Source organism: Silurus meridionalis, chromosome 9 (genome assembly GCF_014805685.1).
Source record: "Silurus meridionalis isolate SWU-2019-XX chromosome 9, ASM1480568v1, whole genome shotgun sequence".
In the NCBI taxonomy this organism is placed as follows: Eukaryota; Metazoa; Chordata; class Actinopteri; order Siluriformes; family Siluridae; genus Silurus; species Silurus meridionalis.
In genome coordinates, this window is record NC_060892.1 from 9,242,693 (window position 1) to 9,269,706 (window position 27,014).

The 27,014-nt window shown below is 37.8% G+C and overlaps 1 protein-coding gene and 1 non-coding gene across 3 annotated transcripts; one reads left to right on the forward strand and one right to left on the reverse strand.

Moving 5' to 3' along the window:
• Positions 1–166: 166 nt before the first annotated feature.
• On the reverse strand, positions 167–239 carry trnag-ccc. Its single transcript has one exon. It is a non-coding gene; the product is annotated as a tRNA-Gly (tRNA).
• Positions 240–735: 496 nt separating this feature from the next.
• Positions 736–23,782, forward strand: mthfs (5,10-methenyltetrahydrofolate synthetase (5-formyltetrahydrofolate cyclo-ligase)). 2 transcript variants are annotated; one of them, XM_046857634.1, is made up of 4 exons: positions 736–749; positions 1,650–1,787; positions 7,541–7,805; positions 23,323–23,782. In XM_046857634.1, the coding sequence occupies exons 2-4, from the start codon at positions 1,659–1,661 to the stop codon at positions 23,544–23,546; spliced, it is 618 nt and encodes a 205-aa protein (XP_046713590.1). In that variant the 5' UTR covers positions 736–749; positions 1,650–1,658; the 3' UTR covers positions 23,547–23,782. The 2 variants fall into 2 exon arrangements, with proteins under 2 accessions (XP_046713590.1, XP_046713589.1); XM_046857633.1 differs by lacking the exon at positions 736–749 and adding an exon at positions 820–933.
• Positions 23,783–27,014: the final 3,232 nt, after the last annotated feature.

Here is a 27,014-nt window from a genome sequence, read left to right on the forward strand (position 1 = left end):
GATGTAATTAAAAAACTTTCTTTCGGCTTCTCCCGTTAGGGGTCGCCACAGCGGATCCTCCGCACGTTTTGATTTGGCACATGTTTTTACGCTGGATGCCCTTCCTAACGCAACCCTCCCCAATTTATCCGGGCTTGGGACCGGCACTGAGAGTGGCTGGGGATGGTTCCCTGACCGGGAATCGAACCCGGGTCGCAGCGGTGGGAGCGCTGTATCTTAACCACTAGACCACCAGGGGACAGGGGAGATGTAATTACATGTAGGTAAATATAAGTACAAAGTAAAAACGTATTTACACAATGCAGCAAATGGTTCGTTTAAACGTTAGTCGTTAAACACTTTATTTTTATGTATTGACCTTTCACACAGTATTGCTGCTGAGTAACTACACGGGCGTCCTGACGTCTATATTTTTACGTGACATTGATAAAAACATCTACATCCGCTTTTAATTCCACGAAATCGTTTCCCACATTACTAAACAGAACACGTCCGACTTTATAACCATTGAGGTATTGTTAAACCTCTGAGCTTTTCACACTGCTCATTGCCGTACCGTCACAAACATCTGAATCAACAAAGTCCATAATTATTCTGTAAGACTGTGATTAGGCATCTTACTAAGAATAGATGAATGAATTGCGACATCGCAGCGAATGATTGTTTACGTCGTACCGGAAGTTCCGTCCGTGTCACGGGGCACCGGGAAACAAGTGGCTTGTTTCTGCAGTTCTGCAAATTACACATAAGTAATCAAGCGGGTTTTATGTTTTAGTTTCCCCTCTGATTTTAATTTTCGTGCATCTACAAACGGGAAAATGACTTGTTTTTTTCACGTAGTTTGGTTCTGGAGTATTAGAAGAAAATAATAACAACGGTGCTTTTTGCATGTTGCAGATTCTCTTCCCAACATGAAAACTAAATGACCAGAAGGTACACTGATACTGGAAATGCATGTAATATTCTGTTAACTATATGCTCGTCCACTATTGTATTTTGCTTCATTTAATTACATATAAAAAAAGTTAAATTACATATATACAAGTTTATTTTATCGATGTAAAGAAAAAATGGACACAAACGGAATATTTTTATATATTTTTTTTTATAAAACTATATATATATATATATATATATATATATATATATATATATATATATATATATAATTATTATTTTTTTTTTTTTTATTAATTTTTTTTGTTTTTTTTTATAAAACACCCTGCATGCTGCACAAATCAATACGATTGGGGGAAAAACAATAAAAATGAAGGTTATATATTTTTTCTTCGCGGCCCGGTGGTTCGGGACCCCTTATAATCTCATCTAGATTTCTACTATTGTTATATACATGCATTATGGTTGTATATATGTTCAATTATTAAATTAAAACAACCTTTTTATTGGCTTTAAAAGTGTACCTGCTTGGCACTAAAACACCGGAAGTACTTTGGTTCGTCTGCCTACGCCGGGAAATGTAGTCCTTTAAAGTTAGTCTCAGCCCATGCAGTTGGTTGATGTGTGTGTGTGCGCGCGCGCATGTGTGTGTAATGGCATGCGTGGGTAGATGCTCATCAGTTACTGATTAACATTTGAAACCTTGATCAGAACAAATTGGTGAAACAGGACCAGTGCATTCTAACCTGCAGGTGTGTCTAATGAGCCAGCTGAGCGCGATGGCAGCGCTGCGAGCAGCCAAACAGACCCTCAGGAAAGAGCTCAAGAAGCGAGTTGCTGCTCTGAGTGACGAGGAGAAGCGACGCCAGTCCCAGATCGTTTCACAAAAGGTAAATACAGATGTGGACAGGTCTGGGGTGCAGAGCGTTTACACGTGTGCGCTTTGTAAACAAGGGCAATGTGCATAGGGAATAACACACGCGCGCGCGCACACAAAATCACTGGCCTTAAGGATCTTCAGTGTGTCTCTAACTATACCATGAATATCCAAACCAATGTTTTGACTGGTCCAGCATGCCATACACAGGAAAAGGGAGAAAAAGAATAACATTTGAGAGAAAAAAAAGGAAAATTTAGACTGATGTCATGCATAAGAGCTCCCCAAATAGCTGTATTAGGTATTAAACTCTAATGTCCAATAAATCAGATTGTTTCTCATTGTACTATAAGTTTATAAAAAATAAAACTGCACAATTTAAGCCAAAAACAGTCATGTTTTCTATTTATATATGAGAGACCATGGCAATTTTTCATATATTTTAATATAAACTTTAGTTTAATGCAACATTTATTCTATGTCTAGGGCCCTCAATCAAGTTTGATTTTTGGCCTTTCATAGGAAAGGAGTATTCTTCTTTTTTCGGCTTCTCCCATTAGGGGTCGCCACAGCAGATCATCCGTCTCCATACCCTTCTGTCCTCTACATCTGCCTCTTTCAACCCTCACCACATCCATAAACCTCCTCCTTGGTCTTCCTCTTTTCCTCCTTCCTAGTGGCTCCATCCTCAACATTCTCCTACCGATATACCCCATGTCCCTCCTCTGCACATGTCCAAACCATCTCAATCTCGCCTCCCTCACCTTGTCTCCAAAACGTCCTACATGCGCTGTCCCTCTAATGAACTCATTTCTAATCCTGTCCATCCTCGTCACTCCCAACGAAAACCTTAACATCTTCAGCTCTGCTACCTCCAGCTCCACCTCCTGTCTTTTACTCATTGCCACGGTCTCTAATTCATACATCACAGGTCTCACCACAGTCCTATAAACTTTCCCTTTCACTCTTGCAGATACTCTTCTATCACAAGATACTACATCGTTGTATAGATGTTAATAATTCTTGGCCTGTGGACTTTCAAATGTGTAAAAGCCGTCAAGTGCATTTTTCCACATCTTTGCACTTTAGTTCAAAACCGTATTTGCCCCTTGATACTGTTATGGCTTTACAGCTCAATGGCTCCATTACTATCCTGAGAGTCGAGTTTTGTGGTCTACTTCTGGATACTTCAGTTTCTTCCCAGCTCCCAAAAACATGCACGTAGGTGGATTGGCTACGTTTTGCCAAGCCCATCTGCTTTTTCCTCAGTACATACACATAAAGCCAAGTTATCCATTAATAATGGATAGAAAAGCCTTAATGTAAATGCAGATTGATCTCAAACAGAATAAGTGCTGGTGTACATCTAATAATCTATAAATAAATCTGACTCATCTGGTCAATAGGATATAAATGAGCCATGTAGATGCTTGAAAAATTTTCAGTTGGAATCAAAAATACCTTGCACACCTGTCCAGTGGTGCTTATGTGTATTCATATTTTACATAAATTATATGTGTGAATCCGGCAACAGATGCTCAGTAGTTTTGTTTGAAATATATGCAATACACATGTATATGGATGTTTACAGCTATAAACTGAGAACTTGAACGAAGCTACTTCTGTCTTTGTGCTGTCTGTTAAGTCTTTCCTCACAGACACTCGATTATATAAAGCAGATAAATAAGTAAAATATGTTTTTGCGAATTTAAAGTCTGTATATTCACTATATTGCCAAAAGTATTCGCTCACCCATCCAAATCATTGAATTCAGGTGTTCCAATCACTTCTACGGTTCCATGGCATGCAGACTGCTTCTACAAACATTTGTGAAAGAACGGGTCGCTCTCAGGAGCTCAGCGAATTCCAGCGTGGTACCGTGATAAAATGCCACCTGTGCATCAAGTCCAGTCGTGAAATTTTCTCGCTACTAAATATTCCACAATCAACTGTTAGTGGTATTATAACAAATAAGAAGTGATTGGGAATGACAGCAACTCAGCCATGAAGTGGTAGAACCCGTAAAATCACAGAGCAGGTCAGCGGATACTGAGACGCATAGTGCACAGACATCGCCAACTTTCTGAGTCAATAGCTGCATTTCATATGGCCTTCAGATTAGAAGAAGAACAGTGTGTAGAGATCTTCATGGAACAGGTTTCCACGGTCGAGCAGCTGCATCCAGGCCTTACATCAGCAAGTGCAATGCAAAGCAATGGATGGAGTGGTGTAAAGCACGTCGTCACTGGACTCTAAAGCAGAGACGTGTTCTCTGAAGTGACGAATCACGCTTCACTGTCTGGTAATCCGATTGGACGAGTCTGGTTTTGGCGGTTGCCAGGAGGATGGTACTTGTCTGACAGCATTGTGCCAAGTGTAAAGTTTGGTGGAGAGGGATTAAGAAGTGGGGTTGTTTTTCAGGAGTTTGGCTCGGCCCCTTAGTTCCAGTGAAAGGAATTGTTAATTAATGCTTCAGCATACCAGGACAATTTGATGCTCCCAACTTTGTGGGAACAGTTTGGGGATGGCCCGTTCCTGTTCCAACATAACTGCACACCAGTGCACAAATCAAGGCCCAACGCTGCAACAATATTCAGATTTTTGAAGTCCCTGAGGACATTGCTGACTGCTCTTGCACAGAAGGGATGGCTAAACTGCTTAAAGACGTGTTTGAGCTGGAGAATGAGCCGTTGTTGGAGAGGGCACATCGTACATTGCAACCTTAAGCCTAAGACGGGGGAGCGACCGCGAGCGATTGTGACGAGACTGCGTTATTTTTCAGATTGTGTGGACATCCTGCTAGGGAGCAGTGGCAGATAAAAGTTGGAGATATGTCTATCTCTGTGTTCTCAGACCTTACTGTAAAGTGTGCACAGGCCCTTAAATGATAATGGACATCAGCTGAGGGCGAGTCCCGGCATTAGGTTTGGTCTTCTACGTCCTGCTCAGCTGCACGTTACATATAATGGTGTCATTTATTTTGTGGAAGGGTTCAACGGATCGCCAAAACATTGTTTCAGAGATGTACATTTCAGGGTGGCCTTGCATTACCAGATTTTCAGTCATATTATTGGGCTGCTCATATTCATAAATTAATGTTTGTCTAATCAATCAGAATTTTTGTGGGTTTGGTTGGAAACTCAGTCTATTACTAAATCATCTTTATTTTCTTTGTTGATAATCTTCTTTACCCATCAAGCCCCCTCTGACTTTACTACTAATCCTTTGGTGCTGTCGACACTCTTAATTTAGAAACCGTATTAAGTTTACCTCAGCTTCCCATTAATTGATGATTCATCTATTTCCCTTATCTTCTTTTAATTTTGCTTTTAGACAGTGACAGAATGTTAAGTCTTTTCAACATCTGTGTTAAAGATGGCATTTTTTGTGAACATGTATTTTGAGGAGTTGGATTTACCATCTTCCCATATGTGTAGATATATTTTGGGTGAGACACTGTACTTCATTATCTCATGAACCATCCATGTGGAAAATAGCGACAGTTCCGTTCGGTGTCCTGATGATTTATGTAATTTAAAACACCATAATTACTTTCAAACATTTAAAAGAATCTTCATACTCTATGTAGAGTATGGGTTCACTAATAATAAACATGCATTTGCATAAAGCATTTATATTTGTCCATGGCCATGTTAATTAAAGAATAAAAAACTTGAATTATATATATATATATATATATATATATATATATATATATATATATAATATACATTGAGGAAAATAAGTATTTGAACACCCTGCTATTTTGCAAGTTCTCCCACTTAGAAATCATGGAGGGGTCTGAAATTGTCATCGTAGGTGCATGTCCACTGTGAGAGACATATTAAAAAAAAAATAATCCAGAAATCACAATATATGATTTTTAAACTATTTATTTGTATGATACAGCTGCAAATAAGTATTTGAACACCTGTCTATCAGCTAGAATTCTGACCCTCAAAGACCTGTTAGTCTGCCTTTAAAATGTCCACCTCCACTACATTCATTATCCTAAATTAGATGAACCTGTTTGAGGTCGTTAGCTGCATAAAGACACCTGTCCACCCCATACAATCAGTAAGAATCCAACTACTAACATGGCCAAGACCAAAGAGCTGTCCAAAGACACTAGAGACAAAATTGTACACCTCCACAAGGCTGGAAAGGGCTACGGGGAAATTGCCAAGCCGCTTGGTGAAAAAGGTCCACTGTTGGAGCAATCATTAGAAAATGGAAGAAGCTAAACATGACTGTCAATCTCCCTCGGACTGGGGCTCTATGCAAGATCTCACCTCGTGGGGTCTCAATGATCCTAAGGAAGGTGAGAAATCAGCCCAGAACTACACGGGAGGAGCTGGTCAATGACCTGAAAAGAGCTGGGACCACCGTTTCCAAGGTTACTGTTGGTAATACACTAAGACGTCATGGTTTGAAATCATGCATGGCACGGAAGGTTCCAGTCTCCAGACCTAAACCCAATAAAAAATCTTTGGAGGGAGCTCAAACTCCGTGTTTCTCAGCGACAGGCCAGAAACCTGACTGATCTAGAGAAGATCTGTGTGGAGGAGTGGGCCAAAATCCCTCCTGCAGTGTGTGCAAACCTGGTGAAAAACTACACGAAACGTTTGACCTCTGTAATTGCAAACAAAGGCTACTGTACCAAATATTAACATTGACTTTCTCAGGTGTTCAAATACCTATTTGCAGCTGCATCATACAAATAAATAGTTAAAAAATCATACATTGTGATTTCTGGATTTTTTTTTTTATTATGTCTTTCACAGTGGACATGCACCTATGATGACAATTTCAGACCCCTCCATGATTTCTAAGTGGGAGAACTTGCAAAATAGCAGGGTGTTCAAATCACTGTATATATATATATATATATGTATGTATGTGAATTAAGCAGAAGGGGATGGATATGTGTATGACAGATGTACAGATTGAGGTGGTCAAGTGTTATTAATGTTTTTAAAGTGTCCATATGTTGGTATAAAAGGGATGCTATTAAAGTCCAGAGTTAAAGTGACATTCCATGTGTGTGTCACATGTGTAATGGTAACAAGAAACACAGGAAAATAACTTTAATTAAAAAAACAAATCCCTCTGTGCATTTGAGCTATATATATATATATATATATATATATATATATATATATATATATATATATATATATATATATATATATATATATATATATATATATAAAAGCTTTAACATAGAGACAGTTCACTTCAGATTGCACCTGGTCCATGAATTGTAGTCCACTTTAAGTGATCTGTAAGGAAGTAATGGTCCTTGCCTACATTTTGAATTCGGTTTCTTTAACTAATAATAAAAAATCCAGACTACCATTGTGTCCAGTTTTCCAGGCCATAAATCCTTAGACTTGCAAAACACATTTTCTAACACCATCAGCTTTTTGCTCTGTGGAAAGAAATAGGAGTGCCACATCTCCTTTACCAGGATTGCCTTTCACCGCGGAGACATATATCTCCTTTAATGGGACTGACAGTTGCAGGAGCCTTATGTCCTTTTCTGAGACTGACGGGCACAGATGCCACACCTCCTTCATTAAGACTGGAAGGTTAAGAGGACACACCTCTTTGTCTGGGATTGACAGAAAAAAAGGCCATGCATGCACTGAATGTTCAAATACTGCTGACTATAAGAGGAATGTAATAAACCAATTTTATAAATAATAATTCAGTGCTCCATTGTATTTCTAAAATTCACACCATTTTATTTTTGCATCTCTGCAGCTGTTCAAACATCCCAACTACAGAAGCAGTCAACGCATTGCTGTGTTCCTGAGCATGTATGATGAAGTTTGCACCGACGCCATCCTTCAGCACATGTTCAGCAGCGGCAAGGTCTGTTTCATCCCTAGGTACCAGAGCAACAGCAACCACATGGACATGCTGCGCCTGAACAGTATGGAGGACATGAACTCGTTGCCCGTCACCAGCTGGAACATTCAGCAGCCTGCTGACAACGACACACAGAGAGAGGAAGCTCTTGCTACAGGTAGGTTTCCCATAAAGTGCCTCACGCAGGGTGTGAAACTTGCACTGGGGGTCCTACTGTACAGTATTTTAAAAGTACATTTTATAGGAAAAGAAAATTAAAGAATATGTCTCCTTATATACATGCCATATTAATTCATCGGAGTAATTTAATTATGTACTTCACTGTGACTTTGAAAGCAGGTGTACATTGTAGGTTAATGTAGGAGGAAATGCATCTGCTTTTGAAACACATGTGAACTGTTTAAAGCCTTAAGATTTTCTAAAATCAATGTAATGGAAGCCCATTGATTAAAAATTTATAAAAACAAATTCAATAAGTAAGTTTTTTTTATAGTGTTGTGGCCAGGACCACCAGATGGCGCTGTGTTGTTACTTTTTATTCAAGCCAAATTCAGAAAATGATGTGGATACATACATACATACGTGTGTGTGTGTGTGTGTGTGTGTGTGTGTGTGTGTGTGTGTGTATGTGTATGTGTGTGTATGTGTGTGTGTATATAAAATAAATAAATGAATTAAAAAAAATCAATCATAGCCCCACCGGTCTCTAGATGCCAACAGCCATCACTTTATTTGATTTTTCACCCCCATAAATCTCCTCGCTTGCAGACTCCCATTATTTGCTACTTGCAGCCCTAACCATCTCTTGATCCATTCTTTCCGTTCTTTAAGCCCATTTTATTTTATAGTGCTTTCAGCCCTTTCTTTCTCTCCAGTTCTCACTGCTTCTCTTATATTGCTGCTGTCGCCCCACTTATTTTGGTTCTAACAGCAACCTGCATTCCTAAGTTCCTGGAACCCCTTCAGCCTCAGTACTCTCAGCCCTTACTGTCTCTCATTGCTTGCAGCCCTGTCCATCTCAGGCAGATTTTCTCATGATCTCTCTTTCTGAAGTACCACAGATTTATTTATTTTTGTCTGAAGGATTGCAGGTGCACTTTTTAACCCTTTTTTAAAGAATTACAGATGGGCTATCTTTCTCCACAATGTGATGTAACGCGCATAAAAGCAAAAGGCACACCATTCGTGAACTGAAGTCTCAACTGATAAGGGCTATGTTTTGCGCTTTATTTATATTTTCTTATATTCCTGGCACATGCTGAAATTTGTGGGCATACCAATGTAGAATTGGAGACTGGGGGCACCTTTTCCTTCCTCACACACCCCAACCAACTTCCTCCTCCTGTGTTCCAGGTTTCTTCATTAATCCCAATAATTTGCCCTTCATTCCAGCCTCCTCGCTCACATGTCCCATGCCTCATCGTTCTTCACCAGTTCCAAATCCTCTCCTATTTATTCCACCTTATACTCACACAGTCAGTCTCTCGTCTCTCTTCCCAGCCTCACACAGTACATCTTTATTCATTCATTCCAGTCCTCTTCATATTTATCCTCATGAATCCTTTTCCTCATTTACTCCAACCCTGCTTAACACATTTCACTTATCCCAACCCTTCGCCTGTCTAACTCCCTCCCCAACCTTTCACATGCACATCCAAACCACTTGCAGCCTGCAGCTCTTGTTCTCTACCTCCTACCTCCAATGTAAGATCTGATTATATGTGCCTAGCATACTGTTGCTCATGTTTACACCCTGATCTCTAATGCTCCTATACAGGAACTAGTTCCATCATCCCAAAATCTACCAATAGTAGCAAGCTCCCACTTGTTTTTTTTTATCAAATGACCATCAACCATGATGAACTTTTACGCCCACAGATAAAGGTGTCAGCTACAGCTAGGAATTTGTTTCCTTTTCTTGCCATTTATTCCTATTTAATTTATTTCTAGACAGATTTCAGTGTCGGACAAAAGGACGATCTCCCTCCTGTCCAAAGAAGTTTTTGCTTTGCTCTCACTCCCATTAGGTCTTTACAAATCCACCAAAAAGTCCAAAGTCACTAATGTTGTCTTATACACAGATCTCATGATCCCAGAACTAAAAAACACAGAAATTAGATTTTTTTTGGCGTTTAGATGTAAATCTGGTCTTGCTTTTCTGGTCACCCTCTTGAGTCGGGCAAGTCCTCACTCCATGGTAGCCATTCCTCATCCTTGCCCTATCAAACTGTTTATTCATGTGATTTTACAAACGTTAGCTTTGAGTTTCGGCTTACCTTCGCTGCTTCTGATATCTTTTAATCCTAAGCATTATTATACTAGTTTTAGAAACAGCTACTAATCAGACACTCTGGTCATTTTTTAGTGTTAAACGTCATCTCGAATTTCACGAAAAGATTTGCTAACAGTAAAACTGACGGAGGAAGAAAGACAGGGATAGAGAGAAATAGTCACTAAAAAATAAATGGACCAAAACATTGACCTATGAGCTAGATTTACTCTAGGCTTCACAGGATGTAAGGAAAGCGAGCAACCGTGAAAGGTATTTGTTCAAAAGAGTGCATCTGTGGTGTTCTCATTGAACTGTTTGCTTTTAAATACTCCCACTGTAAAAAGACCAGCCATTGACTAGATAGTAAAATAAAAAGGTCTGTGTGGGAATGAAAGTGTATTTGTTGTTGTTTTGTTATGTGTCTCTGTACCTTAGGGATGCACCAATGCAACCATCCTAATTTCTCATCTTCAATATCTGAACTTGGACCATCCTCAGTATTGCTTTAATAGTGGTGTACAATTAACCGAGCCTATGGGCTGATTTCAGTGGTATATGAGACGTATTTGTGAATAATTTCACGTTTTTCTCACAGGTTTTTCTTTATACTTGTGTTTAGAACAGATCTAAGGAACAGCACAGAAGCTCACTTTGTCATTTCACTAAATATGCCTGTGTGTTTAGCTATAAAGCGAGCTGTAAATGAGGAAAGCTGTTCCATACAAACACCAAACACTCTGAAAACAAAGAACACTAATTACCTTTTCAAAGCTGTAACCCAATGACAAGTTTCTGTTCTGTATTAAAACAAATCACAAGGCAGGACTCTCTGCAGGGTGCCGATATGACTCATCATATATCAGCATCCGCTCTGCATGTGAAAGAGTTTCAACATATTTTCAAGTGCCTGCGAAATATATTTCCTATTTACATCACACATTCTGTCCTCATTACACCCATTAAAGTAGGAATTGCCTCTGTGCCTATTATTTCACCAGAGGAGGCAGGGACTGTGTGTCCATCAGTCTAACCAAAGAAGTTGTGACCAATATGCCTTCCAGTTCAACCAATAAACAGCATTGCTACTGTGCCAGACATTTCAACCATTAAAAGATTGGTGCTTGTGCCTCTTGTTGAACCAAAGGAGGTGTGGCCTCGATTAAAAAAAAACAAACAAAAAAACAATCGGAGATTATGAGATTAAAGTCATAGCAATATGAGAATGAAGTCGGAAACAACGGCGTTTAACTCCTTCAGGGTCGATTTATTCATCATCCGCTTATGTCCTGAGAATGAATATATCCTCTTCGAATAGCATGCAGATTTACCCAGCGATATCCTCGGAGTTGACCACTGGTCGCTATTTCAGACTGCACAAAAGAGGCAATTTCCTCAATGCCCGTCTGATTTTTTCCTGAATAAATTGTTCCCGACATAACTGCTTTACTGTCCGTCTACTAATTATATCTCTTGCAACAAAAGACAAAGAATATCATTATTGCTAAATCCGAACCTAAAATAGGATTTAACCAAATCCTCCAAATCCATTTTATGCAAAACAGCTAACGTTTCTCACAATTCTGTGATATATATTTTTTTTCTCCAAAATATTACCACTTTGAGCTTGAATTGCTACGAAATGTAACTTTAATCTCCAAATATTTTGACTTTATTCTCGTAATTTTGACTTTATTCTCCAAATATTTTGACTTTATTCTCGTAATTTTGACTTTATTCTTAAAATATTTCGACTTTATTCTCATAATTTCGACCTTATTCTCAAAATAGTTCGACTTTATTCTCGTAATTTCGACTTTATTCTCAAAATAGTTCGACTTTATTCTCGTATTTTTTATTTATTCTCAAAATATTTCGACCTCATTCTCATAATTTCGACTTTATTCTCAAAATATTTTGACTACAAATTGCTACAAGTTTATTCTCATAATCTTTTTAAGATTTTTTAATTCTTTTTTTAATGTCGCATCAAAACGCAGTCAAACCAATTTGTCATGGCCTTTAACCCTGTTAGTCAAACTAAAGAAGGTTTGGTCCATGTTTTAAAGTGCAGCCAAAGGAGGCAAAACCAAGATACTTGTCATTCCGAGTAGAAGTTTCATTCCTTTTAGAAGCAGACAATTTGATGAAATTAGTTTGTTTGCATTGTGATAAATCATTGGCTGATTTAAATCTATTTTTCATTTATCTAATTCTCTAGAGTCTATTTAAGAACTTATATTAATTTTGTGGAAAAAATTGATGCGATGAGCTGAGAAATGCTTAGTCAACAGATTTTTAAAAAAATGTGAATATTGGAACCAAATCTTTTATGCACTGATGTACCAACAATGTGATATTTAGTTCCATAGTCTGACAGTTTATAGGAAAATGCTGCATTCATAGTTGTTTATTGTGGCAACACTTATGGGATATGATGTGCCATTGGACCTGGCAATCAGAAGAGGTGAAAATTCAGATCCTTATTTAAAAATAGCATAAACAGATGAGGGGTGGTACAGTGGCACTGTAGGATGGATTCACAGCTCCAGGGTTTCTGGTTCTGGTTACTGGTTTAATATCCTGAGCTCAGGTTACTGTATATGAGTTTTGCATGTGCTCCCACCGCCCAACAACATGTGACTAGTTGGACTGGCTACACTAAATTGCCTCGAGCATTTGAATGTGTTTGTGTTAATGTCGGTGCTCTACTGGTCGTGGTGGTTTCTCTTCCTCATTCCCAGTGTTTCTTGGATAGACTGTGATTTTTATAGAAAGGCTAAAACTAGACTCCAATTGATTTCAGAGTGTAGCTTTAGGGATTTGTGCCCATTCAGTCACAAGAGCATTATTGTAGATAAGGCGTTGATGTTGCCCTAGAAGGCCTGGGGCATTTTTGTATTTCAGTTCATCCCATAGGTGTTCAGTGGAGTTGAGTTCAGGTCTTTGGTTTGCCAGGTTTGGAGTGGAAGAAATCTAATGGCCTACACATAGATCTTGTTTTATTCCAGCGTCATGCTGGAACAGTTTCGGACCTCTTAGTTTCAGTAGAGGAGAAACTATGATGCTGGGGCATACAAACGTTATATGCAATTCTGTGATTTCCAACTTTGTAGCTGCAGTTCGGGTGAAGAATAAATGGGTGTGTTGAGTGTTAAGCATAAACCTTTGACCATAAAGTGTATATCAGGCATTGAGTGTATTTCTGTGATGTTTTGTTCTGGCATTTTCTTCTACATTCCTAAATCGTACACTCACCGCAGGACATTGTTTGTAGTGTCTATAAAGTATAAATGTTGGAGCTGAATAGTCAGTGCAATAAACAATGACAGTTTAAAGATTTCTTTGTAAGTGTGAACAAGAACTAATTTTTTAGGTTTTATAAGGACAAGCAAAGACTTTTGAGCAAATATTATCTCAATATTTTTCCTGCATTTTCACCACTGCCCTTTGTGGTGGTGGTGTTTTGATACTAATACTAAAGCTGTGATTCTTGTAGACAAGGTTATTATAGCGTAACATCTTTATACAGTGGAAGCTTTCTCTCTCTCTCTCTCTCTCTCTCTCACACTCACACTCACACACACACACACACACACACACACACACACACACATACAAAGGGGTGGTAAACTGTTAAAAAAAAAAAAAAAAAAAGTAAATGCAGCCAACCATGAATTGATGATTTGATATCTGCTTCATCCCCAGGAGGTAAGGCTTGTGTTTTCTTTGTTTGTTTTTAACCGTATTATAAAATGCTGCAGAATATCCAAGTTGCCTCAGATATCAGATTTGGATATTCATGGCGAGCGGCACTGCACGTCCCCAGAGCTTCTTTTCTCATACTGTGCAGTGCATTAAAGGCCGTACCTTAGAGATTCATTTAGCAGTAAAAACGCTCAACTGTCCTACTGGGCCTGTGATTTTTACACACTGATCCTGGATCAGCAACCTGCTGTGAGCCTCTCAAAGTGGTTTCTGGATGCCTTCCATCTTCATCACCTTACAATAAAACGCAGGAAAACCACCTTCATAGTAAGAGGAGATGATGTTCAGGGAGGATGGATAAAATTTTTGATTGAGGCAGACTTAAAGAAAATCTGCACAGATCCTTTGTTCAACACAATACCCCTCGGGAGATTTTTTTATGGTATGAAGAGGAGAAATAGGATTGACAATGCTCTAAATAAAGAGGCTTGATTTAAAAAACGGTTCTGCATAAATTCCCTAAATATATATAATGTTCCCTTTACCCCAAATATAATTAATCAGACATGACATGGTTAGACTCTGTTGTTTACTTATGTGTACTTTAAATGTAATGTAACTAACAAGCAATATAAGACTTTATAATCTTAACAATTTATAAATACATTCCCAAATCTTCATATAATTTGAACATTATATTTATATACATTTGAATGTACAGAATTAAAATATTTGTAACCAAATAGTTTTGTAAGATGCTGTCCGTGTTTACAAATTTAAGTTAATTTTATCCCTAAAACGTTCAGTTTTCTGCATTGCATTGTCATATTAATGGGTTAATGCTAAACTGTGGTAACAACAGTTAAAGTAAGTCTACATGCTTAACCACAGCAGCAAGGCAGCAAGTGTGCTTGACATAAATACTAAATGTAGTTTGTGGCAGAGACTTTGCTAATTGCTGGCGCCTGTGCAAAATAAATTGAGCACCAGCATGCCATGGGTCACCAATTACCCTATGGTCACACTAGTAAGAGACACAGGAACAAGTAACCGTTCATTTTCTATGTGCAATACAGAACTGCAATATCAATGACCGTACAAGCAACAGCACAGCAAGACAATTTTCTTGTAGCAAATAGGTGTGATTTGGTAAAAATCTTAACTGTTTAACTTTTAACCTGTTATGCATCTTCAGATCAATCATACACTGTGTGTGCAGTTTGGTTTCTTCAGCTGCCCACTTATGACTTTAGTTTTTACCTGCAGTTACTGTAGGTTTCCTTTACAGTTTGAAGCTCAAAAATGGAACCTGGCTTCAACTTTTTTGTCATATACGACGTTACATTAAAGATTTGTGAGATTATGTGTGATAACATGAGTAGTAGCTAATGCCGGTAATTTCTTTATTATTTCAATAACTAATTGTAAAATTAATAAGGACCTCATTTAATTTGTGTTCAACAAGAAGACCGCTGGAATTCACATGTGAGTCCTACTTTGGCTGCCATTGTCTCTTCAAAGACCAGTACAGTGGTACCTCTGAATACGAATGCCCTGAATAACGTATAATTCAGAATACAAATCGAAATTCCTAAAAACTTTCCTATCGGTTTACGCCTAAAAATTCAGAATAGGAATCATCCGAATCTCACAGGCAAATTTTTTTTTACGGAAGTTGAAAAAGGCGAAAGTAGTAAAAGCAGTGAAACGAAGCAAAGTGTATCAAAAAAGAGAAAAATAAGGGATAACGGTGATTCGGGTGACAGTCTGCCCAAATTCATAGTGGAAGGAGATTAGTCTCCTTCCAAACAATAATTCTCCATCTTTCTTCTCCGAACGTCATTTGAATCATGCCAGCATTCACTCTTCTCAAAGGTAAAGTACCCAGTAAAGATAATTTTTTCTCCTTTTAGATGTTAAGGCACCATTATCAAATGCTAAATACTGAATAATATTAGTGCTTAATGGTTGTATTTTTTTATTACGAATTATCCCACTTTACAATATTCCTTGTGGGCAAATTGGTATCGGTATATTATATATATCGAATATTTTGTGTATCTACATATACCTTACTGTACATTCTGCCTACTATTTCACATTCGTGTATGTGTGTATATATATACATATATACAGTACAGACCAAAAGTTTGGACACACCTTCTCATTCAAAGAGTTTTCTCTTTAACACATGTGGAATTATATACATAACAAAAAAGTGTGAAACAACTGAAAATATGTCATATTGTAGGTTCTTCAAAGTAGCCACCTTTTGCTTAGATTACTGCTTTGCACACTCTTGGCATTCTCTTGATGCCTACTTTGAAGAACCTACAATATGACATATTTTCAGTTCACTTTTTTGTTATGTATATAATTCCACATGTGTTAATTCATAGTTTTGATGCCTTCAGTGTGACTCTACAATTTTCATAGTCATGAAAATAAAAAAAACTCTTTGAATGAGCAGGTGTGTCCAAACTTTTGGTCTGTACTGTGTGTGTGTGTGTGTGTGTGTGTGTGTGTGTGTGTGTGTATATGTGTATATATATATATATATTTATTAGTGGCCTTGTTTATTCATCTTGCACATTTTCTAATGCTATAACATGAACCTTCTACTTGTTGTTCCTTTACAACAGTGTCTGCACATTTATTCCCAATGCCATAGCCTCAGAACCATTTACCTGTACTTCTCAACAATCTCCACACATCTCTGCATTGCTATAGCCTTTATATTTATTCACTGTACATATGTTTACATACATACGTATATATTACATGCTGTACATATGCTACATATTCATCTGCACAATTTGCATGATTGCTACTATTTGCACTTCTGCTAGATGCCAAACTGCATTCATTGCTGTGTACCTGTACTATGCAATGACAAAGTTGTATCTATCTAATCTGTATCTATCTATTAGTTGCTGTATGAGGTACTACTGTATTAGCACAGATTGAATCAAGTTTTAAGGGGATTGGAGCCAAGTCATGATTGAGTCCAAATAAATGCAAGACAGGGTCAAGATTGAGACAGAGACAAAGTCCTTGTTTCAACTATTTGGCAACATTTAGTGTTTCTTTGACAAACTAACCCTAGTTCATGTGAAAAGACAATAAACTCCAGTGCCATATTTGTTGCGAGCAATGACCAAAACCATGTTTGACGAGACCAGAGCTCAAGACTAAAATGCATCCTAGTACCAGACCAGACCCAGTCCAAGAACTGACCAACAACTCTAGCTACTACATTTCATCATTTCAACTAGAAAAAGTTTGGTTTCTCTTGTTTGCTTGGTTAAGATGAGGCCATAACTATTATCATTTCTGCATTCTAACATTTCCTATATAGCACATATTATTAAATTCTAAATATTTGATATTGTATTTATTGAGTCATTTCTTTGCTCAGTCTGTATTTAGGAAGGAAGTTTCTGTAGAACCCTCCAGTAAAATGTAATGCTATTTGCAGGAGGGTGAGATGCATACTTATTTCCTCCACCTTTACCATTTTTACATTAAAAATGAATGTCACATATGAGCATATTATTACACCGAGAGGCCAACTAGGGCGTCTGCTGATCATTATTGCACTGCTTTTATGATGTACTTGTGTTTATCAATATTTAATGAGGTTGTGTTGATTTTGAAATCTCGACTCATTTATATGTCAGCCTGCTGTTTGATCGTGACCAATGAATTAGTCTGACTGCAAGGCGAATTATGTTGCCTAGCATTTTTCATTGTCAGGTATGGGGACATTTAGTGACTCTCAGCCATGTGGGTACAAATGAATGCCTTTAGTCAGATGTTCTCATGTGTATGCACTGAATATAGAGTATGCATCTCAGGAAACACCAATATTAAACTGCCATTAAATTATTTGTCAGATTGTCTTGTCTGAGGACGACACAATGCAGTACTAGTACAAATTGTAGGATTGTCTTTTTTCAAGAAGGGCACAATGCAGTGCTCATATAAATGCTTCCAATATAAATGCTTTCAAAATAAGGAGCTTTAGATGACATCTGTCCTCATGCTGTCTTCATTATGTCCTTTTTTTTTGGGACTAGCTTTATTTTGAGAGCACAAATGCTTCCTCAGTAATGTTGTTGCATAGAAATCCAGTACACAATCCTTTTGTTTGTCTAAAAAAGTTTAAATAAAACCCAACAAAAATTTATTAGTGAAGGTTTTTTTTTTTTTATAAAGCTGAGAGATTAAATGGACTGTGCTGGAGGATGAACAAAATTCTTCCAAAGTATATTCTCTTAGATGTTTGATGATGGTGTTGTTTTTAGGAATCTCCAATATAAGTGTTCAGTTGGGCATCTGTTATCTAGACACTGTGAAGACTAACTTATTGTAGGTCAGCAGTATCAGTAAAATCAATTTTGTACAGCTACACGGCAATAATCAGCTGAACTTTAAACACCGTCTGTACAGCCTGAAATGCAATTAAATTCTAAAGGTAATGACTTAATCCATTATGGGCAGATTATCACATAACAGGTTTGGTATGCAGCCCTAAAATGTACTAATGTGCTCCTCTACAGACAGATGTACAGAATATATCTAATTATAATCAAGCTATTGCGTAATGGTGTGGTCACAATGTAATAAATTGCATTTCTGGCAGGATTTTTTTTAAGCAGTAATGTTTGTAACAGCCTAAAGTATAATAATTATATTATAGGCTGGTTATTACATAATATGTTTCGTATAGAGGCCCAAATGTAATAAAGCGCAAAAAGGATCATAACTTCTTCTTATGACTTTCAAAGCTTTGCTCATATACCTCTCCTAATATTGTGCTCATGATGTGCAAACATTGACAGACTCAGAGCAGAACAGGACTCCTTGGCTGCATTGGAGGAATTCTGTCTGAGACATTGCCAAATCAGAGTGAAAGCTAACAGTGAAATTAAAAGTGCCATTTAAAATGAAATTAGCTTTCCTCAAGTGGAATAGAAATGTAAATATTGTATGAATGACTGTTGGCACAAGGGTTATTCTTCATTGATCACAATATCAAGCCATTTGGTGCATTTAACATGAAATATTGTGCTATTTGTACACATCGATCAGCAGTAACATTGAATATATATATATATATATATATATATATATATATATATATATATATATATATATATATATATATATATATATACACACACACACACACACACACACACACACACACACACACACACACACACACACACACACCGTGGAACCCAGTTATGTTGCCGGCCTAGGGGACGCCAAAAAAGCATCGAGATAAACGAAAACCAATATGGCGGCAATATATTAACGTGCTTGAAATTTCTTTATATACATGATGTGCGTTATTAAATGAGAATGTGCATGTACGTGTTTTTGGAGGTTTTTTTACACAACAATCGTTGCCGCGATTTGTTTGATTGGTCATGCGGATCGAGATAACCTGTAATGCGGATAAGGAGGCGGAAGCCGAAGTAAACGCAAACAAAGTTTATTGAGAATACTCAGGAGATAATCCACCAATACTTGTAGCGAAGCAGTAATATTCAGTGGTGCGCTCCGGGATCGCGGTCCACCAAGTTCTGTGAAAGCAGAGACAGTTCGTGTAGAGAATCCACGGATCCGCGCTATGGAAAGCGCAGCGCTGGGCAGCAACGGATAAACGTGGTGCAGACAGCGTGTACATGGAAAACAGCAGGATCGGGGTAATCCGGGGTGCCGTTGACAGAAGGCGGAGTCCGAGAAGAAGGGTACATAGCGAGATCCGTATACGCGATCACATAGACCGACATGAACCAACACATAGGATCATGCACAAACAATAAAGACCGCGAGTGTGTGGAGGTAAGGGGCTTAAATAGGAGATGGGATGAGTGAGTGAATGAGAGTCAGGTGTGATCAGCATGACTGCGGGGCACGCACAGAAGAAGAAGCAGGGTGGTTCAGGGAATGCCGCCCCCCCCCCCCCCCCCCCACTGTGTGTGTGTGTGTATATATGTATGTGTGTATATATATATATATATATATATATATATATTACACAGTGAGGAAAATAAGTATTTGAAAACCCTGCTATTTTGCAAGTTCTCCCACTTAGAAATCATGGAGGGATCTGAAATTGTCATCGTAGGTGCATGTCCACTGTGAGAGACATAATCTAAAAAAAAAAATCCAGAAATCACAATATATGATTTTTAAACTATTTATTTGTATGATACAGCTGCAAATAAGTATTTAAACACCTGTCTATCAGCTAGAATTCTGACCCTTAAAGACCTGTTAGTCTGCCTTTGAAACACGGAGTTGGGAAACACGGAGTTGGAGCTCCCTCCAAATATTCTCAATTGGGTTTAGGTCTGGAGACTGGCTAGGCCATGCCAGAACCTTGTTATGCTTCTTACAGAGCCACTCCTTGGTTATCCTGGCTGTGTGCTTCGGATCATTGTCATGTTGGAAGCCTCGACCCATCTTCAATGCTCTAACTGAGGGAAGGAGGTTGTTCCCCACAATCTCGCAATACATGGCCCCGGTCATCCTCTCCTTAATACAGTGCAGTCGCCCTGTCCCATGTGCAGAAAAACACCCCCAAAGCATGATGCTACCACCCCCATGCTTCACAGTAGGGATGGTGTTCTTGGAGTGGTACTCATCATTCTTCTTCCTCCAAACACGTTTAGTGGAATTATGACCCAAAAGTTTAATTTTGGTTTCATCTGACCACATGACTTTCTCCCATGACTCCTCTGGATCATCCAAATGGTCATTGGCAAACTTAAGACGTGTCTGGACATGTGCTGGTTTAAGCAGGAGAACCTTCCGTGCCATGCATGATTTCAAACCATGACGTCTTAGTGTATTACCAACAGTAACCTTGGAACGGTGGTCCCAGCTTTTTTCAGGTCATTGACCAGATCCTCCTGTGTAGTTCTGGGCTGATTTCTCACCTTCCTTAGGATCATTGAGACCCCACGAGGTGAGATCTTGCATGGAGCCCCAGTCCGAGGGAGATTGACAGTCATGTTTAGCTTCTTCTATTTTCTAATGATTGCTCCAACAGTGGATTTTTTTTTTACCAAGCTGCTTGGCAATTTCCCTGTAGCCCTTTCCAGCCTTGTGGAGGTGTACACTTTTGTCTCTAGTGTCTTTGGACAGCTCTTTGGTCTTGGCCATGTTAGTAGTTGGATTCTTACTGATTGTATGGGGTGGACAGGTGTCTTTATGCAGCTAATGACCTCAAACAGGTTCATCTAATTTAGGATAATAAATGTAGTGGAGGTGGACATTTTAAAGGCAGACTAACAGGTCTTTAAGGGGTCAGAATTCTAGCTGATAGACAGGTGTTCAAATACTTATTTGCAGCTGTATCATACAAATAAATAGTTTAAAAATGATATATTTTGATTTCTGGATTTTTTTTTTTTTAGATTATGTCTCTCACAGTGGACATGCACCTACGATGACAATTTCAGACCCCTCCATGATTTCTAAGTGGGAGAACTTGCAAAATAGCAGGGTGTTCAAATACTTATTTTCCTCACTGTATTTTCTGAAGATATGATCTACTTAACTGTACTTATTTCAGCATACTTTAACAAATGTCTTTGTTCATTCCATCGTTCATTCATTCACTTCCTCAATATGCAGAATTGTCAGGAATTTCTCCTTTAAAGAGAAATTATTGAACTTGACATAAAATGCTAAAGAATTCATAGCTGAAGCATTAGCTTCTTCCTGGTTAGCAGCTAAGGCTAGCACTATAGTTTCTTTAGCATTTTCATACATGCACAAAAACAATTTTTTTCCCAGTAAGTGTGAATAGCCACAGTGACACTGTGCTAACTCTAGGTACTTTTTTTTTATCCCTGTGGCATTGTTGTATATGTTTTCACATATGTCTGTGTATATATGATAAAGTGAAGAGCCAGTTCTCATGCAATTGATAAAGTTTACCTGGTCTGATGAATCATGTGGATGGTCAGGAATGAGATCTCTATTTGCCTGTGGAAAACATTGGTCAGGATGCCCTTTGGTAAGAAGGCATGCTTGTGGAAACAGTATAATGCTCTGACGATGTTCTACCAAGAAACCTGGCATTCCTGTGATTTTACTTTTACTAGCGGTCAACCAATTAATCGGTTTTGCCTATTTATCAGCACAGATAGTTGATTGCTGGAACTATTGAATATTGGCAAAAGAGAATACCGTTTTTCCGGCTTCCGGTCCGCTGCTATTACGAGAGCGGCTTTGGAGTTTGAATCACTGATGCCACTTGCTGTTTGTTTTTACACTCGAGACTGCGTGCTGCACATTCGCACACGGTGCATGGAGAGAGCTATGTTTTATTTATAATTTATTAATTGTATTATATTTATTAATATATAGGGTCCCCTGGTGGTCTAGTGGTTAAGATGCAGCGCTCTCACCGCTGCGACCCGGGTTCGATTCCCGATCAGGGAACCATCCCCAGCCACTCTCAGTGCCGGTCCCAAGCCCGGATAAATTGGGGAGGGTTGCGTTAGGAAGGGCATCCAGCGTAAAACATGTGCCAAATCAAAACATGCGGAGGATCCGCTGTGGCGACCCCTAACGGGAGAAGCCGAAAGAAAGTTTATATTTATTAATATATAAATATGTATGATTAGGTACTTCAATTTTTTTTGTAATAGTTTAGTACTATTTTACATGGAGTGTTATGTTCATTTGTTTTTATCCAGTATCCATTTAAAAAAATATTGGTTGATTTAATCGGTTATCGGCAAGTACAATCCAAATTGGCTATTGGTAAAATCCATCGGTCAACCTCTTATTTTTACGTTACACCTATCTAAACATTGGTTTATACCCAGTGTGCCCTTCATTACACTGGCATAGAATTGTTCAGGAATGGTTTGAGGGACCATAAAGAGTGCAGGTGTTGACTCCAGATTCTCTAGGTCTCAATCCAATTGAGCATCTGTGGGAATGTGTTTGACAAACATATTCAATGCAGTTTACAGAACTTAAAGGATCTGATACTAATGTCTTGTGCCACAAATGACAGTCCTTCATAAGTCTTGTGGTTATTTTGTTGGTCCAAGGTGGACCTATACAGTATTCAGCAGGTAGTTTTGATGGTATGGCTAATTGTTGCATTTCGTGCTATAAAACTAATCAATGGCTTTTTTTTTTGACCAGATATTGTGTTTAGTCATATTTCACTAAATTATTTACACCCACTTGCCAAGCTACAATCACACAAGCACATAATTCTATTGAACTGCCATTAGATTATCATTTGTCAAGCTACCATTCATAATAGTTTGTAGATTCCCTTGAAAGAAATTGGTCAGGCATGTTAATATTGTCATTACAATACGTTTCCCCAGACTGCAGATGGCTTTATAAAATTGCAAACAACTACTCCAAAGTGATCATCCTAATAAGTTCCAAAAGTTCCTCTTGCCAATATGGTCAGAATTAAAATTAATTATCAGACATTTGGAGTTATGCTACAATAAACAATTGCATCCTTCAGCTTATATTCATTGTTCAGGTATTAGAATCCTCATGGTAGTGCATTTGTTTCATTAACTTGATTGTATATGAAAGCATTTACTTCCCAATAGCATATTAAATCTATATAAACTAGTGAAGAAACAGATGAAGAATACTAAAGCTTTTACCCTTCTTTCCAACCCTCATACAGGTGGCCTCGACCTGATCCTGATGCCCGGACTGGGCTTTGATAAAAATGGCAATCGCTTGGGGAGAGGTAAAGGCTTCTACGACTTGTACCTTCAGCGCTGCATGAGGCACCTTAAAGGCAAACCTTACACCATCGCACTGGCCTTCAAAGAGCAGCTGTGTGAACAGGTTCCTGTGGACGACAGTGACATACTTATTGATGAAGTTCTCTATGAGGACGTTTAAGTAGGGGAAAAAATGTATTTCAAACCCCAGTTTACTCTGTATAATTCACAGAAATCAACAAAGGGGTAAACATAAGTGGCTTAAGTAAATGCAGCTTTTTTTCCATGACCTCACCCAAATAAAATCCAACTAACTGCTTTTGGTTAAGTTAATAATTAAATGATGGAACATTTATATATGTTGTGAAATGGAAAATGATGCCTCTAAATCTCAATATAATCACCAATCCCTGTTCAGTGGTTCTGTTATGATTTAGTGCTGCTTTAGTGCATTTTGGTGCAAGTGCAAGTTGTCCAGTTTAGTATCGAGGATGGGCGGGCATGCCCATTTCACATGTGGTGATAGACTGCGTATAGACCAAGAGAGGGACGTAAAGGAAAAGAATACCATTTGCTACCATTTTTATACCAATACTGTAGTAATGCATCTGGTAAAAGACATCACTATTATGAAAAGATCAATTCCCATTCCTCATAATTTTCCCCAAGTGCACACTGCTTTAGTATATCATAAATATTGTGACTATGCAAAAGATTTCTTATTCTAAACTAAACAAAAATGTATCAATCAGGTCAACTGTCTATGTCCTCATTTTTAACCAAACTATACATAAATCCATGCTATGCATTCAAGGTAAATGCTCTTGCAGCACATCATATTAAAGCTAAGCGCTTGACAGGCAGTTTAAAATGGTGCTAATATGAAACAATGTGATGGACAAGCCAAAGCAAATTCTTTTTCTTTACATTGCATCTTTTGAGTAAATTGGATTTGGATATGTGCTTTACATTAAATTCATTCATTATCTTTGTTACACCCCATCGGCGTTACACCCCATCGGCTCATTGCATTGCTTTAGAATTCCTTTCGAAATATGGTTGTAAAATGTTTCTGAAAACAGTATGCAATAAATTGTGTGTGGGGATGAGTGCAAGTGTATTTAGAGGTGCATCTTGATAAATTAGTATATCATTGAAATTTCTTGGATACAGCACTCTGTAAACAGCAGCTTCTTTAGTGATTACCTTTTGTGTCTTACCCTCTATGTGCAGGGTGTCAATGACTGTCTTCTGGACAACTGTTAAGTCAGCAGTCTTTCCCCATTATTGTGTAGCCTTAACCACACGAGACACCATTTAAAGGCTCAGGAAACCTTTTCAGGTGTTTGGATTTAATTAGCTGAATAGAGTGCGACACCACGAGTCTCCAATATTGAATTTTTTCACAATATTCAAATTTTCTGAGATACTGAATTTTGGGTTTTAATTGGCTGTAAGCCATAATCATCCAAATTAAAAGAAATAAACACATATATCAGTCTGTGTGTGATTAAATCTAGATAATATTTTTAATTATAATTATATTTAATTATATTTGAATATATTGAGATGCACCTGTATATTGTATGATTTCGTGTTTGTGAAAGTTAAATGCTGTGTGTGCTTTCATTTTCTTTTAGAGGCTTTTGGTATGGATGGAGTTATATTGAAGTGCAGACAAAGAATTAATCAGCTGTGCTAATAATTATGTCGGAGTGTGTGGAAGGGTAGGGGTATAAATAAAAGATATGAGCATATTAGAAATATGGAAACATTTATTTTACATTTACAAAGATATATCTGTTGGGGGGTATAAGCCAGAAAATAATTGTAGTACTCTTTAATTAAAACTTATAATTTTAATGTTTACAATTACATTTAATCAAAATATGACTTTTTAAGTCAAGTACATAAAATAGGGATATTCGAATGTATTAATCCTAACGGAAATTAAAGGTTAAAGGAAGATTATTCTTTCATTGCTTAGGCATTCCAGTTTGGATTATTATGAGTTCTTTGTTTCAATTGACTACATTATAATAAAAAAAAATCTCCAGTGCGAGAAACATTACGCATGTTATGTCTCTTTCTAATCAGACTTTGTGTTCTAGTGACAGACAGGCTTTGATTTGCCAAACAAATGACAGCCTTGACAAAATGGCACAAGAGCTGTTTGTATGATTAGTGGGGTGTCACCAGATCTGCTGTAAAAACCAAGCCAATGGCTTTGTCCCAATATCACAAAGCCTCCACCACTATATCACTTCGTCCCTGCTTAGTGCAGATTTATACTTCTGTGTTGAAGCACATTTGTGCGCCTGCTTTTCAAAAATACTATTGTTCCAAATACATCTCAGATGTGCAAAGAATATAAATGTATTTTATTTCATCCAGGATGTTGCATTTTTGAAAAGCTAAAAACGTACTGGCAATTCACAACTCCTTTTTGAAAGAGTAGCCTCTTAAAATCTAATGCATAATAGCATGCAAAAGAAACCGATGAAAAACACTTTCTAAAAATATCACTTTAGACCGTGTCGCTCTGTTAGTTTCTTCAGCTGCTGTCTTTTTTAATAAATTGTCTCCTCTGTGATAAAGCTCCTGCATTAGATTTTTATAAATCCAGCAATGGTTTTGTCCCCGGCATCCAGAACCTGCCTGGACGATGAAAAGGACACAGGTGTATTCTTGCCCCAGTGCACAGTTAGATGCTTAGAGGGCAAAAATTCCTCCAAGCATCAGCTTTATAGATTAGCAGGATATGGTGAGATTTTATGGGGGCCACCAAGTCTCCAAATCTGTAATGAGTCAACACTTTAATCCGAAACATTTTTTGGAATGTGTGCCAAGAGAAAATCTTTCATTTTATCTTACCGCAAAACCAGAAGGTTACTAAACAATACTGGACTTTTGCCCAGAACCCGGTTGTATGGTCAGATAAAACTGATATATAAAGAATTTTGTAATAATAACAAACACAATGTTTTGTGGAAAGTGGAATTACTAAGTGGATAAGATGTTGGACTTCTGACCAGAATGTCAGGGTTTTAAATCCCAACACCACCAAGCTTCCACTGCTGGGCCCTTGATCATGGCCCCTAAGCCTCAATTGCTCCGCTGTATAACTGAGATAACTGTCACTTTGAAAAAGAGCCTCTGCCAAAGCCATAAATGTAAAGTTTTGGCATAAACAAGAATGATAGTTATATAGAAAAAAGTTAATCCAAATTGTTGAGCGTGGATATGTGATTTTTTTTGTCCACTAAAGGCACTGAGGACCTTGACACCATGAACTCGATGATAGAGCAGGAAATTTTCAAATGTAAAACAATAATAATAATAACCTACAGTATATATTTTATAATATTGTTTAACTAAAATAAATGTCACAATAGTGAATATTTCAGAAATGTCCCCACTGTGGGACAAATAAAGGTATATCTTATTTAAGGTGGCAGTAGAAGCAGTAACTGAGATAGAGGGCAGTAGCAAATTTTTGCCTTTGTAACTACAATTGTTAATGAGCTTCAGGTTTTTTTTTTCTAATTTATGCCACACTTTTAAGGTTTTCATTTGATTCACCCTCGTAAATGGTATTTATCCTGCTCCTGCCAAGCTGCGACTGCATCCAAATCCAAACAAAGATGGT

What these genes read in the sequence shown, in the direction of transcription:
- mthfs (XM_046857634.1), top strand. Translation starts at nt 1,659, where the DNA reads ATGAGCCAGCTGAGCGCGATGGCAGCGCTGCGAGCAGCCAAACAGACC. An exon ending in CCCAGATCGTTTCACAAAAG is followed by an intron (nt 1,788 to 7,540) that starts GTAAATACAGAT and finishes GCATCTCTGCAG; the next exon opens with CTGTTCAAACATCCCAACTA. An exon ending in AGAGGAAGCTCTTGCTACAG is followed by an intron (nt 7,806 to 23,322) that starts GTAGGTTTCCCA and finishes ACCCTCATACAG; the next exon opens with GTGGCCTCGACCTGATCCTG.